At 41.9% G+C, this 18,153-nt stretch overlaps 1 protein-coding gene across 1 annotated transcript in view; it reads left to right on the top strand.

Moving 5' to 3' along the window:
- The window catches only part of vwa8 (von Willebrand factor A domain containing 8), a 101,750-nt gene that overhangs the window by 61,492 nt on the left and 22,105 nt on the right, over positions 1 to 18,153 (top strand). Inside the window, exons 29-37 of the mRNA XM_063498727.1 lie at positions 4,742 to 4,929; positions 8,606 to 8,725; positions 8,944 to 9,008; positions 9,090 to 9,215; positions 9,293 to 9,402; positions 12,246 to 12,397; positions 12,810 to 13,014; positions 13,104 to 13,185; positions 13,790 to 13,994. Coding sequence (XP_063354797.1) covers positions 4,742 to 4,929; positions 8,606 to 8,725; positions 8,944 to 9,008; positions 9,090 to 9,215; positions 9,293 to 9,402; positions 12,246 to 12,397; positions 12,810 to 13,014; positions 13,104 to 13,185; positions 13,790 to 13,994 — 1,253 coding nt within the window. The remainder of the gene's footprint in view (positions 1 to 4,741; positions 4,930 to 8,605; positions 8,726 to 8,943; positions 9,009 to 9,089; positions 9,216 to 9,292; positions 9,403 to 12,245; positions 12,398 to 12,809; positions 13,015 to 13,103; positions 13,186 to 13,789; positions 13,995 to 18,153) is intronic.

Below are 18,153 nucleotides of genomic sequence, written 5' to 3'. Positions count from 1 at the left end.
GTCAATGATTTTGTCCTTTTCAAGGTCTTGAAGGCAAGCTATAACTTTCTTTTTGTAGCTGCTTGTGGGGTCTCACTTTAAAGCTTCGTAGGTGTTGTTGTCACTGAGGAGAGTAGTGATCTTTGTGTGGTAATCTGTTGTGTTTAGGACCACGGTGCACCTTCCCTTATCCGCTGGTAATATAGTGATGTTGTGGTCTTTGCTCAGGGAAGCGACGGCCTTCTTTTCTTGTAATGTAAGGTTAGACGGAGGGACTTTCGCACTGGAGAGGGTGGCTGAGACTTTCATCCTGATTTGCTCTGCTTCTGTCTGTGATAATTTATTAATCCGTATGGCGGTTTCTGTGGCTGTGATGAGGTCCACTATGGGCAACTGTTGCGGCGAAATGGCGAAATTGAGTCCTTTGGCTAAAACCCTCTTTTCAGGTTCAGTGAGATTCCGGTCTGAAAAGTTCTTTACCCATTTCTCCCGACTGTCTTCAGGTGTGTTTTCTTCTCTGAGTTGTGTGGGTTCAGACTGAGCAGTGTGGGTTTTTGAAAGCAAGGTGTGAAATTTCCTGCGTTGTCTTTCTTTTCCTTTAGAGTGTTGGTCCCGCTGGGCCTTGTCAACAAACTTGTATACCTCTTCTAAGATTGGAGAGGGTAGAAGGGTTTCCAGTTCCTGCAGAGTCTGGCTGATCTTGATCTGGAGGGCATCTAGAGTATGAAAGGGAATCTAGGAAACTGGCGGATTATAGGAACCACCTTCGTTTCAACCTAAGATGCAGACAAAGCAGAGTTGTTCCTAGGAGCTTGCGCCTTGGATCCACTGTCAGGGGACACAGAGCAGACTTGATTCTACAGAGAGCACAAAATCACCTTTTAAGTGAAAGGATAAGACAGGTCCATTTCACTATAGATGCCCTCCAGATCAAGATCAGCCAGACTCTGCAGGAACTGGAAACCCTTCTACCCTCTCCAATCTTAGAAGAGGTATACAAGTTTGTTGACAAGGCCCAGCGGGACCAACACTCTAAAGGAAAAGAAAGACAACGCAGGAAATTTCACACCTTGCTTTCAAAAACTCACACTCCTCAGTCTGAACCCACACAACTCAGAGAAGAAAACACACCTGAAGACAGTCGGGAGAAATGGGTAAAGAACTTTTCAGACCGGAATCTCACTGAACCTGAAAAGAGGGTTTTAGCCAAAGGACTCAATTTCGCCATTTCGCCGCAACAGTTGCCCATAGTGGACCTCATCACAGCCACAGAAACCGCCATACGGATTAATAAATTATCACAGACAGAAGCAGAGCAAATCAGGATGAAAGTCTCAGCCACCCTCTCCAGTGCGAAAGTCCCTCCGTCTAACCTTACATTACAAGAAAAGAAGGCCGTCGCTTCCCTGAGCAAAGACCACAACATCACTATATTACCAGCGGATAAGGGAAGGTGCACCGTGGTCCTAAACACAACAGATTACCACACAAAGATCACTACTCTCCTCAGTGACAACAACACCTACGAAGCTTTAAAGCGAGACCCCACAAGCAGCTACAAAAAGAAAGTTATAGCTTGCCTTCAAGACCTTGAAAAGGACAAAATCATTGACCGCATTACATATCACCGGCTTTATCCAGGGGATGCCATACCCTGCATTTATGGACTTCCTAAAATCCACAAGGAAGGTGTCCCTCTCAGACCCATAGTCAGTAGCATAAACTCAGCCACTTATAACATTGCGAAACACCTTGCTACCATCCTTGCACCTCTCGTGGGGAACAGCCCACACCACATCAAGAACTCCAGCAACTTCACCGACAAGGTCGAGAAACTTACCCTGGATCCAGATGAAACCATGGTGTCCTTTGATGTAGTCTCTCTCTTCACTTGCATTCCCACCACGGAGGCAGTGGAGACTGTCAGAAAACGACTACAAGAAGACAGCTCCTTGGAAGACAGGACCAACTTCACACCCGATCAGATCTGCACACTGTTAGACCTCTGCCTCACCACAACATACTTCAAATACAACGAAGGCTTCTACAGACAAAAACATGGCTGTGCCATGGGCTCCCCCATGTCACCTATTGTAGCCAACCTTTACATGGAGGAAGTGGAAAGGAAGGCTCTTGGCTCTTTCAAAGGAAGAGTACCCAGCCACTGGTACAGATATGTAGACGACACCTGGGTCAAAATCAAGACACAAGAAGTGGAATCCTTCACTGCGCACATTAACGCCGTGGATAAAAACATCAAGTTCACCAGGGAAGACACAAAGGACAACTGTTTGCCTTTCCTGGACTGCGCTGTGCACATTGAAGAGAATGGCAACCTCAACATCGAAGTTTACCGGAAGCCCACACACACGGACCAGTACCTCCTCTTTGACTCCCATCACCCTCTGGAACACAAACTTGGAGTAATCAGGACCCTACACCACCGGGCAAAACATGTTCCCTCTAAGCCTGAGGGAAAAAAGAAGGAACACACACACGTAAAGGAAGCACTCAAAACATGCGGTTATCCTAACTGGGCGTTCATAAAGTCAGCAAAGAGGCACAGAAAAGAAGATCAGACACCAGCGAGGGAGGATAAGAAAGACAGACGCAACAACTTGTCATCCCCTATGTAGCCGGTGTATCAGAGAAACTCAGGAGAGTCTTCTCCAAGCACGACATCCCAGTGTACTTCAGACCCAGCAACACACTCAGACAGAAACTGGTTCACCCGAAAGACAAAACTCCAAAACACAGACTTAACAACGTGGTGTATGCTGTACATTGCAGCGAGGAATGCCCAGACCTCTACATTGGAGAGACCAAACAGCCACTTCACAAGCGCATGGCACAACATAGAAGAGCCACCTCCACAGGACAAGACTCAGCAGTCCATCTGCATCTTAAGGATAAAGGTCACTCTTTTGAGGATGCCAATGTTCACATTTTGGACAGAGAGGACAGATGGTTTGAAAGAGGAGTGAAAGAGGCCATCTATGTCCACTGTGAGCGACCATCTTTGAACAGAGGCGGTGGTTTACGACATCAACTGTCTGCCATCTATAATCCAGTTTTGAGATCCCTTCCCAGACGCCTTAACGCCCACTCACATCCTGGGCCATCTGACCTCAGGAATTCACATGACAAGGTGGGGCCAGGTTTCACAATGAGCTCACCCGAAACCCTGGCTGATTAGGTCCCACACCCGCTTTCACACCTTGGCTCATGTGATTAGAGGATCACCAGGGGGTCCTTTGTCCCTCTTTGGGGGGATACTCCCACTTGGTTTAAATCTGGGACTCTCGGCCATTTGACCTTAGAACTGAAGAAGCTTCTCGGATGAGAGGTGAAACGTCTTCAAGCAACTTAAAGAAGTCCAGACGCTTTTCTTTGCAACTCCTTTGACTACGATGACCTGGATGACTGAGAACCTTCACAGACGTAATTAAAAATTCCTAATTATAGAATTTTTACTAAAATTAAAAACAAAAAGATATTAGAAGAGATTGGATTTTTAATACTGTTTTTTTCCCTGAGTTATTGGTTCTTGAGTTATTAAAGATGGAGTTACTGTTACAACTTTTCATTAATTTACAGTTTAAAGTAGTTGGAAACTTACCACGGACACACGGTTAGACTTTGCGCCATGTTTGTTCAGCTGTGGTGCTACTCTGCTACATGTGCTGCAGGCAGTGCTGAGAGGACGCAACTCTGCTTAACAAACTATGTGATGACACAATTTGTAAATCACCCCAGATGTCTTTTTCTGCACCATTCTCTATAAAAGAGACAATCACAAGTGTTACATTGATGCACAAGGGTGGCTGTTGCTCAGGAGGTAGAGCAGGCCATCTACTAATCGGAAAAGTGGTGGTTGGATTCCTGGCTGCTCCAGTCTGCATGCCAAATATCCTCGGGCAAGATACTAATCCCATTAGATACAAAAGAACTTAAACATAGAAGAAAAAAGTGCTGGAGTGAATGGGTGAATGAGGGATCTTATATTAGGTGCTTTGAGTGCTCTAGAAGAATAGAAAGGCGCTGTATAAGAATCAGTCCATACATACTGGACAACATATATCCTCATATCTTTGCAGTAAGTCCATACTGGCCGATGATATCAACTAACCAATATATAAGAAAACATAGAAGTTAGTATGATAGTATTTCAGCTTTATATCAGCTTTAGGTGGCCTAATCAGAAGCATACTGAAAAGCACCTGTCAGACTTTACATTGGAGGTAAAAAGAAAAAAAAACCCTTTAAAGCAAGCCTCACACCATGCGAGCCATCTTAAAACACCTGTATGCACTCAGTTGGGTAGCTATTTTGAAACTTTATCTAAGTGTATTTAGATTTATTTCAGTAGTCATCAGGATTTACAAACTTTACATTTACAGAATTTCCTTAAAAATCAGATTTTAAACTTCAAAGGTTTGCTGAATTCACCCCCAAATAAGTTTTTGGTCCCCTGCAGAATTCTTTCATCAGTTCAACCCAGAATCACTTGAGTGCCAGGTGTCCATTATAACATCGGTTGTGTCAGAAATCACCCCTACAGTGTATTTATTAATCCCTATATATTAGATCAATGATGACCACCCCTAATTTCAGATTGTCACCATTTTGCATCGACACTGACAGCTGCAGAGTAACATTAGTCTATTTAATTAGCACCTTGCATTGTGGGCTTGTTAAGAGAAATGTACTGCCTATTGCAGTAGCTCAATTCACAGAATGCATTCAATATTTGTTTTGACAGATGTGCTGTATGTGGCCACCTGTAACCCAGTGTCCCTGTACTCCATGAAGGAGCGTGGGGAAACTATCGAGTGCATAGAGCTCTACGATGTCTTCCCCAGGACCATCAGTGGTGTCTGGCAGCCCTTTGTTACGGTTGCTCCACTTGGGAGTCCACTGGATGGACAGGTGGTGCTGCACGAGGAACAGGTTGGCAGACAAATATATACACATGTACACAAAGACATGTTTGCATGATTAGATTACATTAGATTGAGTGAATGAAATTAATGTACCCAATGAGATTTTCATTGTTAATGTTACACATTTTCACCATAGCACAATGGCCGTTTATCCAAACTGCTCTAAATGCCTGTTCAAAGGGAAGTGGGGTTTGGGGCTTGCTCTGTGCTGGCATTTCTCACACGCTCCCTAAAAGGCTTGTAGCTTGTAACACTTAACATAGCTTTAAACAAGGTGACATTTTTCAGTTTTTGCCCACTTTGATCAGTTTGTACATTTTGCTATGTTATCATGATTTCAGTTTTCAACCATAGACTGTATACAACAGTATACAAAAGTATTTTGACGACCATCATGAGGTTGAAGTCATTATGTCAAAGTGTCTGGCTTTGTTAGCAGGTTGATTCATATACAGTATGAGTGCATCACACAAATAGATGTGATAGCACAAGGTACTCCATAAAAAGGAAACACTGGATCATCACAGTATAGCACAAAGTCAGTTAACCTTCAGGGATATCTCTCTGTCCAGTTAGGAACCATAAACCATTATGAATCTATTTCACCTGCTTTGGTGCAAATTTAAAGTGACGGCAGGTGCACTGGAGTAGCAACTCCAGGTGGTGGCCACAGACCGTTCTACTTTATTTATCAACAATACCTGGTATGGTGCCAGGCACTTTTATAAATGTGGTCAGGAAACCTAGTGTCCTTGAAGTGATTGGTCTGTCTTAGACAGGTGGTAGTGGAGCTTCCGTGACTGGTCAAATATACGTTTGGGTGTTGCTAACTTTAACAGCATCAAACTTGACTGGCTTTTGCAATTGATATAAACGTCTGAGTTCCATAAGATGATTTGTTCGTCAAAGCTGTACAGCACCCCCAGTGGTCAAAAACCACAACAGTGTGTCTTCAAGGTAGTGGAGGGGAGTCAACACAAAAACAACAAAACCAAAAACACACACACATAAATGAAAAGAATCACCATTAAGTATGTTTTGTAGTTTTAGTGGTATAAAAAGGGTGCACTTGCATCTGTTGGTCTTCACTGAGGAACCCTACTCTAACCATTTTTGTCTAACGTCCTTGTTTACAATCCAGTAACTGGACACTTACACAACACTGGTATTTAAACTTTTTTTTTTATTTCTTGAGGACAACCACAGATTCCTCACAGATTTAAAATAGCTGTGCAGAAGTCCGCTTCTTAAAATGGTTGGAGGTTAGTGGTTGTTGAGTCGGTCGTTGAATCCCTCTTACCCCGTAAGACCCTGTCCTATGACAGCAGAGTGTCAGACAAGAACAATGTGTGTAGGCTGTTTCTCCGACCAGAACACTTTCACAGCTGGTGCATATTAGGCAAGAGGAGGACTTCTAAAAATACTGTGGCGATGGATCATGTTACGTCTGTCTAAAAATGAAGAGGTCCAGACAACATGAAGTTCATTCGCAGGTCATTGGCCTTCCAGGGAGATCAGGGAAACCATCACACACACACACACACACACACACACACACACACACACACACACACACACACACACACACACACACACACACACACACACACGCACACACACACACATTTCACTCGTCCTCATTTTAGGTTTGACAGCATTTTAGTAGGTAAAGGTGAATGCTTGGACATGAAGTGAGCTGCGGTTTGGGGAAGGCCTCGAAGGGGACTGGCAACGGCTCCCGGGCCTGGCAGATCCCCTTGTACTAAATAGGAGTGAAGAAGTTATTAAAGAATTGAGAACAAGGAGGGAGGGAGGGTGGGGCACGTAAACAAGAATGAACAGCTTGCAGAACTGGGGGAACCTATATAGATGACGACCGGAAGGAGCGTGTTTGGAGGTGTGGTCCCGCTCCTGAAATTCCGATACATAATCTCAAATATACAGAGGTTGGCCGATTGTGCTAAGCATACACACATGAATGAATGCATCCACAGTCTTGTGAAAGTATTTAAAGACATCACAATGGTACATTTAAGGGTATGAAAACATAGCAGTTATATTTTTATCCCTCAGATACAAAAAATCTTAGTGCAGATACATCCACATGCAGGATGCACACGTGTGTTCTCAGATGTACATACTTCCTCCAATGGCAGTGTATGTTTAGAATCAGGAAATGGGGTTTGCCCTCTCTGTCTTCAGTATCACTGTGTGAGTGTCAGGAATGGGAGGCCATAAGGAAACCATTAGCGTGAAGCAGGGTAGCCGGGCCCGAGGCCAGCTCCCCTGTGGCTCCTTCTCATAAAACTCAATTGAAGATGAATCCTTGTGCGTCACAAACGAAAGCCTTTTGCACAGTTCATCCAACACACACACACACACACACACACACACACACACACACACACAGAAATATCCTGCATACAAACACAGAAGCCCATACGGGCAATCGGTTTATCTTTGAATTGAATTAGTTGAAAGTGCAGCAGGCACATTTGTTGAATGTAGAGGAACATCAGCACCCAAACCAGAGGGTTCCACTGGGAGAAGAGCACCCTCTGTTGATGGAGGAACTGTACTGGAGGAAATAAACACTAGGATTTATAGTGTTAAACAGAAATGGTCATAAACTGTCTCATAATTAACAAAAACAGGAGACCACACAGGGAATTACAAGTTGAAATCAAGAAATATTTAGTTAATTCAGTGAAACTAATTAAGAAGAAGTCGATCAGCTGTGTGGGTGGTGTAAAAGAGCAGAGATGGAGGTTATTGGAAGTGTTTGCAAGTTTAACCAAAGCAAAAGACAGTCCTAGTCACTGATGAGCTCAGGGACAGTTAAACCCACATTTACCACAAAATATAGAAGAAACCACATGGATAAGAGTGAAGGTCCACAAAGTACGCTTGAAAAAGCAAAAATAATAAAGTTAATTTGAAAAATAAATTATTCTAACATTTTTTAATTCAATATCTTATCAGACTAATAACCAACCTTTTCCATCAATCTTCCAAGTATGCTTGCTGACACTCTCTGTAACCTTGTTGTCTGTAGGAGCATTTTAGGAGACAAGAGGACATATGGCAGAGGGAGAGGGGACAACTGTATTCAGTGTTGACAGTTTTGTGTTATACAAATGTGTTGGATCTCCAAGTGATTAGGCTGTAAAAATGCTGCCCATCTCACTACAGGTTTGCTTTGAACCTTAAAACATGAGAAGACACTCCTAGGTCTTTCAAATAACAAAATATTTCATATAATATGCATTTAGCTTTTTGGACATGTGTTTAGGCACAGAGCTGCCGAGTGATTTGTAGACAAGCAGCTGTATGTTAAAATCAGTGTCCTGAATGACACTACTAGTGCTGGTGTAGTGAGTTTGTATTTCCTTGTCAGCAAGCTCTCTTTGAAAACTGTGTAGATGGGAAAGTCCTGCAGTGGTGCATTGTGGTGTAGTGGTGAATGGCATCCAAATAGACAAATTAACACTCTAATTTTTATGGTTTAATTTTAATGGAGAGAGACAGAATATCATTTAAAAAACACATACCAAAAAACATATTATATAAAAGTTATAATTTGCACCGAGTGAGAAAAGTGTTTGATCCCCTGAAAACCAGCCAGAATTCAGGCTCCTCTCAGTTGTATTCTCCAGTTTTAATTCCTCTTTCTGTCTCTTTAGGGTAACACAGTGCTCCATTTGGACTTGGTGACAGGCGCCTTGCGGAGGCTCATGATTTCCCCCGACAGTGATCAGTCTTCCAGCAGAGCGTCGAACTGGTGGAACAGTAAGGAACAACAGGTCAGAAGACTCTGTGTCTCCAGAGACAAATTTAAATTCACTTGTGGCTCGTAAACTCTTTGCTTTTCATTCAAGGCTTTATTTTTTCCATGTGACTAGATTTAAATCTGACATTGAACTAGACTGCATTATGAAAAGACTTTTCAATTATTCATCTGATCATTCCGTGAAAAGATTTGAACTTAATGTGTTTTTGTTTCTCTGATTGTTGCCTGCAGGCAGGGTATAAAATGTGTCGTGACTTCTCCCACAAAAACTGGCTTCTGTTCTATAAGGAGGACAGGTAAACTACATCCATGACATTGTTACACAGCACCAGCATCCTGAAGTCCTGTGGTATCAGTCGCTGCTTTTGCATGTGCAGCAACCAGCTGGAGGTCCTGGATGTGCTTGAGGGACGAGTTCACTCCATCTCCCTTCCCATCAACCTAAAGTCTGTCTTCCTGGTGGCAGAGGACCGCTGGCTGCTGCTGGAGAGCAACTCTAACAAGTAAGTAATGGATCTCAAATATCTGTCCAGGTCTCTGGATAAAACTTTAAAATAATCGTGCATGTCTGACTGTATAGGAAGTTCCTGCTGACCAAGCCCATGCACATGGCAGCTGAAGGCTCTGGAGTGTGTCAGCTTCACAGCATCAGTGAGGACTCAGTCAACTCAGGCCATGGAACAAGCTCAGGTATATATTTACACACACACACACACACAGTCGAAAAAAAAATATCTTACTTTTCTTGTCTTTATCCTTCAAGCTTGGGACCTCTACCAGAGGTCTGGGAGCTTAATGGTCCTGCGCAGTATCTTAGCTTTAACTAGACTGGTGCTCTTCTGGACACAGATCTCAGATGTCATTCCTGGGATGTTGTGGTCTATTACACCAGGCAAGATCCTTGGTGCTGGCTGTGCAAAGATACCCAGAGACAATCCAGCACATAACAACAGTGTCCAGGATGCTAGCAGGCAGGGCATACATGGAATAGCACAACCAAGTAGCCTGTATAATATACAGGAATATCTGTGCTGAGTATGGCCTGTCCCAAGGTCAAAATGGAAAATGCCCCTTTGAGTTGTTGAGAACAACCAAGTTATGATCCTGTAGGACTTCCAGTTACAGACAGGCAAAGTGGTGGCGGCTAATCAACTGGACATAGTGGTGGTAGACAAGCAGAGGAAGAGGGCTGTAATGATAGATGTAATCTGTATTGACTAGTGGCCTTTAGCTCTGATGGCCACAAGACGTGTCTTCGGGGTTTTCGTGGTCATCATGATCCTGATGAGCCTGACTGATGAAAGCCACAAGCCTAAACACGTCAGTCCAGCAATAAAGATATGTTCTCTACAAGTTTTGACTTCTTGTGGTCATAAATTTTAGAAAGCTGATGTCAGTAACTGGTGGACAAATATGCAAAACAACTTCAAGATGTTGTTCAATACTAGTCTCTGGAGGCCAAATATGCACTTACTTTTTTCATTCAAGAATATCCATTGATATTTTTATCAATAAATAATTGAAAAGCTAATAACTTGTGATGTTGCTCATGTATATCACCTTTAACTTTTAGAGACTGTTTCAAAGTGTTTGCTTGTTTAAATATGTCAAATATCCACTTGTGGGATATACAGTTTTTTTCTCCTACATTATATTCATCACATTTTTAAATGGACTAAAAAAGCCACAAAGAAACTAAAAAGAACAAACAAACAAAGCGTCTCCTACTGCGCTTAAAAGGTTTGCACGTTTTGATCGTAATTAGTGAAATCTCTTTTGAAATAATCTTTGTACCATACCATAATTTATTGATATAGCACTTTAAAACAGCACATGGGCGGCCAAAGTGCTGTACAGCAGAAATATAAAAAGTACAATAAATAAATAACAATAAATTAACAATGTCAGTTACTCACTGAGTCAAAAGCCAGCGGATAAAAATTAGTTTTTAACCTGGATTTAAAGACCAATACTGAAGTAGATTGCCTAATGTGACGAGGAAGAAGAAGAAGAAGAATTTTCAGTCTCCTCCAAGTTTCAGCCGCGATTTAGGGGCTGAGAGCAACAGCTGCTCAGCTGACCGGAGTAAACGAGGGGGGACATAGGGCTTCAGCAGATTGGACAAATATACAGGCGCCAAACTGTTTAAGGATTTACAAACCAGTAAAATGATTTTAAATTGGAAGGCTGTGTAAGAAGGCCAGAACTGGAGTAATATGCTCAAATTTTCTTTTACCAGTTAAAACCATGCTGCAGCATTATGCACCAGTTGCAGGTGTGACAGAGCACCCTGGCCAACCCCTATTAAAAGGGAGTTCCAGTATTCCAAGCGTGAGGTTATAAAAGAATGGATGACAGTTTCCAAGTCACGCCTGGAAAGAAGAGGCTTACCTCTGACAGACGTCTGAGGTAAAAGAATGAAGATTTCACCACCCCATTTACGTGGCCATCAAAACGAAGTGCACTGTCGATTTTTACCCCAAGATTAGTAACCGAGCTTTTCAGGGGTCAGAGCAGCAAAGCCAACATCTGGGGTACCAAAAGAACGATTGGGACCGAATAAAATTCCTTCAGTTTTACGTTTGTTAAAATTTTAGAAATTTTGACTTAACATCGCTAAGACAATCAAGCAGGAGTCCAACCGAGGAGCTGTCAGAGTGATTAAAAGATAGATAAAGCTGGCAATCGTCACCATATAGGTGAAATGAAATTTTGTGTTTTCGGAAAATCGCACCTAATGGCACGGTATACAATGGAAACAGCAATCTCCCTATGTTTATTTAACAGATTTTCATGTTCTGCTGTATTGCTGTGTAGCAGTTCTTAAAGACCCAATTAACATGGAGACTGAAATAGAGAGAATTAAACTAATAACAGCTGTATTTCAGACCTCTAAGTTTATACATTAAATGGCCATAAGTTAAATGCATTTTAAAATGACGACCGTGGCTCAGGGGGTTGGGAAGCGCATCTGTAACTGGAAGGTTGCCGGTTCAATCCCCGGGCTCTCTGTCCTGGTCTTTGTGTCCTTGGGCAAGACACTTTACCCTACCCACCTACTGGTGTTGGCCAGAGGGGCCGATGGCGCGATATGGCAGCCTCGCTTCTGTCAGTCTGCCCCAGGGCAGCTGTGGCTACAACTGTAGCTTGCCTCCACCAGTGTGTGAATGAATAGTGGAATTGTAAAGTGCTTTGGGTGCGTTGAAAAACGCTATATAAATGCAATCCATTATTAAAATGGACAGGTTTCTAAATGATGTCATTTCTGCATTCTTCACATGAAGTACAAAGATTGAGTAGAGTTGAGTTCAGAGGTAGGGCAATTGATTTCCCAAGGAGCGAGGGCTGTACTAATAAGCTTATAAAGAAATAAAAATTAATATTGAGCACGAGTGAGTTCAGCTTATTGATGTGACCCTCGACAACACTCAGTCCCAGTTTCCCCCAATGGACATGTTGCTATTTCTTTCTTTTTCTCACTGCTTTCTTTCATGTTTCTGTTCCACCAAACTCATGCTGGTCCATCACTGCAGCCGAGTTGTCTATACCCCAGATGCTGTCATGTGAGCAGCTACCCAACGAGAACCTGAGTGCCGCTCTGAACCAGAAGATTGTTTCCCCTAACCGTGTGCTGGTTGACACAGATTCCTATGCGCGGCTCATCGTCGGCTTCCCAGATCTCATGGTGAGATTATGAGGGAATTTGGTGAAGAAATTTTGAGTGCATTTGGTGTATTTTTGATGTGTTTCCAAATTTGAACTTACTGTGTGACAATAATAATTCTTTTTCCAGTTTCCTGTCTTCTTTCTTTTTATGTTTCTACCAGAAGTAGAAATATCTAGTTTAACTCTATAGAGCTTGAAGGGAAGCGGGGTCATGTGGTGTTAACATTTTTTTGGAACCTATTTGAAAGTCAAAGCTAAGACAGGGCCTAGCTTTGAGTCTGTATTTTATCTGCCTGATTCATGTATGAAAAAATGAAAGAGTTAGAGAAGATGTTAATTGAAAACAAAGAGCATTGTGAGTGAGTTACTCTAATGCGTATGACCGATGGCTTAAGAGTGACGTTTTCCTTTGGATTTCTTCTCTTGATGAGTCACCTAATGAAGTGTACAGCTTTAAAAGACCCGTCAACCTATCAGCGATAAAGAGTGGTGACAGCGGGGCTCAAGCGTTCTTCAGAGGAGGGCTTCGGAGCGCCACGGCCAAACAGGAGAATTGTGTCAGTCTGATCCCGGTCAATCAGGTGGTTCGAGCTCTTCCACCTAACAAAGTCCCCCTAAAAGAGCTGTACCCCAAAGGTCAGAGTTCACCTTACATAAAGGTTTTCAGGAAACATAAGTTTTGAAAGTTTTCAAAAGTTTAAAGATTAGTTTTCTTTGCCACTCAGACGTCACACCTCCAATGACAGCGGCATACCTGGAGGTGACTGATCTCAACTCCAAGAAGCTCAAATATATTCCTGTTCCAAGGTAAACAGCTGGTTTCTTACTACCTCACTACCTCATTCTGCAATACTTTCAGAACAAGAATGTAACTTTACATCCTTTGGCTCCAGCTAGAGGTCAGTGACAGCATTGCACTATAAAAGAAAAAAAAACCCAAAAGTGCTAATATATCTTCTCTGCATCTTACATGTGCTCAACCTTGGAAACTTGTAATTTTTTAGAGGACATATTACGCTTTTTTTTCCTAATTTTTGTCTCTTAGACAAATGGATACTCATTTTTAACATGGACCAGGTTCCAAAAAAATTAACTCAGCATATGTGAAAATTGTCATTTCAAGTACACCACTCTGCCGGTAAGCGCAGAAGCCCCTCCCATCATCTATTTAAGAGGGGCAGCTTTAAAGGGTGGAAAGAGATAAAACATTTGTTTCAGAGGATGATCTGAAGGCCTGCCCCAAGGCCCAGTATAAGATCTATACGGACCGTGAATAAATATCATTACTATAATTGCATAGGATCTGGAATAGAAAAGAGCGGAATAAAAACTCAATGGTCCCTGCCTATCTAAATCAACTTCTTTTTCTGTGTTCTGTGTTGTGACCTTTTCTTGTATCTGTAATTGGCAGGTCAATGACTGTGTCGCCCTACACCAACTGGGTGTCCAAGGTGTCAGAGTGTGATGTGCTGATAGCTGCTCTTGGTTCTGGAGGTGTCGTCACGGTGGATATGGGCGGGTACATCCGTCTCTGGGAGACAGGATTAGACACCTTGCAGCGCTCACTGATGGAATGGAGGAATATGATTGGCTCAGAGGACGGCAGACCCATACAGGTAATACAACAGAGTGTCTTTGAGCACATTACATGGCTCATTGATAAGTTTCTCTATAGAATTCCACAAAGTGGCAAATACAATGACTAGAAACGCTTGCAGCCTGCAGTTAATCTCCACACCACAGAGGGGCAGCACCAGTTTAAAAATGCTATTTTAAAGCAACTCTCCATTGGAAGTTGCTCTGCATGCTCGCCTCACTCTGGCAGAAGACATTAGATGAAACATCTCTGTTTTTGTGCTAAAGGGAATATTTTCAGCTCCATAATTCATGACCCAGCTGTACCCAGGGTGGGTGGTTATGAATGGCTGGCTGTCGTGCTGATGATGCAATAGCTTTGACCCTTAGTGTAGGTCAGAACATTCAGACCAGAGCACTGAGACAGCATTGTTTAGGTGCCCACATGTGCACATAGACACAAAAATTCTTGGCATATTGGAGTCGTCCACATGCAGAGAGCATTAGCTGCAGATCTGTGTTTGTTGCACCGGGCATGAAGATAGAAGATGCAACATGGCCTGAAAAAATGGTAACAAGGAGACCAATCATGAAGTTGTATAATATCAGTGACTAATTTTTGGAGTCTGAGCTATCTGCATTGGCTGCTGTAAAACATATCACAAGGCTATCCCAAGCGTCTTTGTGTGAGATTATAGACTCGAAAACACCCATAGCTCACCGTTTCTGCCTGTTTCTGGTTTAGATTTGTCAATAGTCATATCTTCTTTGGTGGGTCACCTTGAGTCCACTGTAGGTTAGACTTGGACAGACTCTCCCTGTGCTCAGTCTCAGCAAACAGCATGGGCTCTACTGAGTTTGTTCACAGCCGCCTAAAAGGCTCTCTATATCTGCTTTGCCAAACAGTGTACATACTACGTTAGCTCTATATGGGCGTAGATGTTTGCACAGTATGTGCCAAGTACCTTGTTTTTATGACATGGTTATAGAGCATAACAGAATGGGTTCTGACTAAAGTGTGAAGTGGAAAAAAGAAGGAAATCTGTTCATGCTGGAGGTGGTTAACAGGTTTAATAAACAAAGCTCATGTCATGACGGCTTATTGCCTTCGTAATACTCATTAATACCTCTACTGTATACTTCTGGAAAAGCACACAATGAGCTATGTGTGTGTGTGTGTGTGTGCCCAAGTAAGCGTGGCGTCTCCACACGTCGCTCTGACATTGCTCCATTACAGTATAGCTGACATCATTCCTGCAGACAAAGATACATAGGAGACATCACTCATCATCTATCTGCACGCATGGTGCCAGATTGGTGTCTGCAGCTATCCTGCATATTGCAACCAGTTATAGTCACTCAACCTGACACTTAATTGTGTGATTTGTTGTTTTTACACTTCCCTGTTTTTGGCAGGTTTGGCCAGGTGCCACTTTTTCATCTACCTGGCCTTTCCCCACTGACACAAGCTCTTCAGTTTCACTCATATTCATGCATGCACATGCTTGCTCCCTCAAAGTTTAAAGCATCTGTAGAAGTGTCTACAGATGCTTTGTCCTACCTTAATGTACATATTTGTATGCTGTACCAGTTGTAAAGTATAGGGCCAAGTATGTTAATACAAGTCATATAAATATGGCATGTTTCAATATTAAACTCTGAGACAAAGCTTTCTAACCACATTGCTCACTTCACAATTTAGTCGATCTTAATAATAGTTTCCGAAATCTCTTTATGCCCATCCATTCATGCATCCATCTATATGTTCATCTTACTGAAAAGCCATTGATTATTGGTGCAGTGTTTCCTACATGTAGATGCAGAATGTGTTTTTGATGAGGAAAGAATATGTATGCAGATGTGCACAGACATGGATGTATGCTTTTCTGCTCTTACTGAGTGCTCTTACACTATGAGTTGAGTCTGTCCTTAGAGTTTCCATTTTTTCAAATAAGTAACTTTGTGATTGCCTCCATGTGAGAGTATCTGTGCAAAAACCCCCCCAAAAAGACAAGTGCAGAGTGGTTTCCACACTGGTATTGCTTAATTTCAGGTCATTCAGAACCTGCACGCACACACACAACATAACACAGCTTCATCAATCTGCAGATACACTGAATCACTGAGACCTTTATATAACACACAGAATATTTTTGAACGTTCGTGTACGGGCACGCATTTATGCTGACACCCACACACTAGCGTGCACCCAGCATCACACTGGGACATGTATTTACTCAAGAAAAGGGCTGACCTCATGCACTATGTGTGACTGCATACACACATTCAAAAGTGTGTATTCACACTTACACCATCGCTCCTATATCACTGTCTGTCTGTAGTGGTCTGAAGGGAGAATAAGAAATTTATGAGGCTATTTATCCTAGAAGACAAGGCGTGGACCGCAGATAAGAGACAGACAGAGACATATACTGGTAGAAAGCAAAAGAAAGAAAAAGGGAGGGGTAAAAACGTTGATTCCCACAGTCATTTAAAATGAAGTTTTCTCCACTGACGTTGCCGTCCTTTTTCCCTTAATTCCTTCTTTTGGTTTCTGCCTGTCTCTTAGCACTAAGGTGCCATCATTAGCTTACTGTTTATGAGTGGGACCTGCAGCAACAGCAGCACACCAACACATTTATCCAAGATTTACGCAGTAATTTGACATCAACCATTCAGTTCTGCGGTGCTTCTTTAAACCCCAAATTGTGTTTACGGAGCGTAGTAATCTGTCTTTTGTTTGGAGCAGGAAATTCAAAATTACTTTAGCATGAGACAAGCACCAATCAAGCACGCTGTCCAAACATACCCAGACTCTGTGGAGAAATAAATGAAAATTGGCATCAATGCAGGTATTATAAGGTATTTACAGTTCAGCATGTTCTTCAAAGGTGTTTTCCTGCTCTTACGGAGCTGCTTAAACTGCATCAAAGCTTTGCCTTAAGCGTGATACAATCTTGGAATATTCATTCTAATCTAAGCAAACATCTCTACGCATGAAGCATTCAACTCTTAATTTCATTCATTACAGTGTGTGGTTTTATCAGTTTCGCGTGACTGGTAAGAATAATCCATCCTTAAATCCTTTTATGCTAAAGACGCCAGTATTAAAAAAAACAAAAAAACGAGGGTTTTAATTCAATTGTGTGTCATTGTTTAAATCAGTGGTGTCAAACAGAAGGCCTGGTGGCCAAAATCAGCCCGACAGAGACTCCCAATATCCTAAAATCCCACTGGACGGCTTTGGAAAATGTGAAGAAGGGCATATGTTTGGGACTTTATTTTACAGTTTTTCCTACTGATCTATTTGTCTATACAGAAAAAAAGAAGAAGCAAAAACTGTGTTTTCTTATTACAAGACATTTTGGGAAATTAGGTACTTTTTATGTAATTTTACAGATCTATTAATTACAATTTAGTCCCAAAAAGTCATCCTGACAGATTTCTTTCATTTACTACAGCAGAATTTCTTCATCGTGTTGAAAAACTGAGATGTACTGTGGATATTGTGTTATTTTTTTTCATATGAACATAAGTAAGAGATTCCATATGTGTTTAAGCTTCTGTACTTCTGTACTTCATATCTGGTTATAAACTTTATAAAATCTGTTATTTTAAACATGCTCAAGAGGTCCAGTTCAGTGGCTCAGATATGTGGAGGTGAAGCAATGCCCCAACGACCTTTAAGCCTTAAGGTTCTAATTCATTCAAATGGAGGAATTATAAAAAAGTGAGTGTACAGTTTTATATGAAGTGTGAAATGATGCATAGAGGTTAAAACCATTTTTTCAGTGAATTTTAACATGGAAGTCCATGTTTTTTTCACCTTTCCATGACATCTATTTTTCAGCCTGGGAGGTCATCGGTTGTGTTTTTCAAAGACAATGAGCATTCAGTTGCTGTAGCAAGATCTACTGGAACAGTTATAGTTTAGCCGACATTAGCTGTGTCTGAAATCACTCATTTACTAACCCTGGTATAATAGACAGCCGATAGTTCACTCAAAGCTGAACAGTAACTGACATAATGAACACACGCTTGCACATTGTGTCATTACCATAGGCTGTTCAGACTTTAACAATCATTCTGGAAACTCTAAATTCAGCACATTTGTGAGACTGTAAGTACATTTTTCTTTTCTCTTCTTTTCTGTTCTGTCGTTCCAGTTTTAAGGGCACTACACGGATAAGTTCTCATCCT

The sequence above is a fragment of the Pelmatolapia mariae genome, linkage group LG16_19, assembly GCF_036321145.2.
Source record: "Pelmatolapia mariae isolate MD_Pm_ZW linkage group LG16_19, Pm_UMD_F_2, whole genome shotgun sequence".
In the NCBI taxonomy this organism is placed as follows: Eukaryota; Metazoa; Chordata; class Actinopteri; order Cichliformes; family Cichlidae; genus Pelmatolapia; species Pelmatolapia mariae.
The sequence above is the reverse complement of the archived record's forward strand: the minus strand, read 5'-3'. Positions and strand labels throughout refer to the sequence as shown.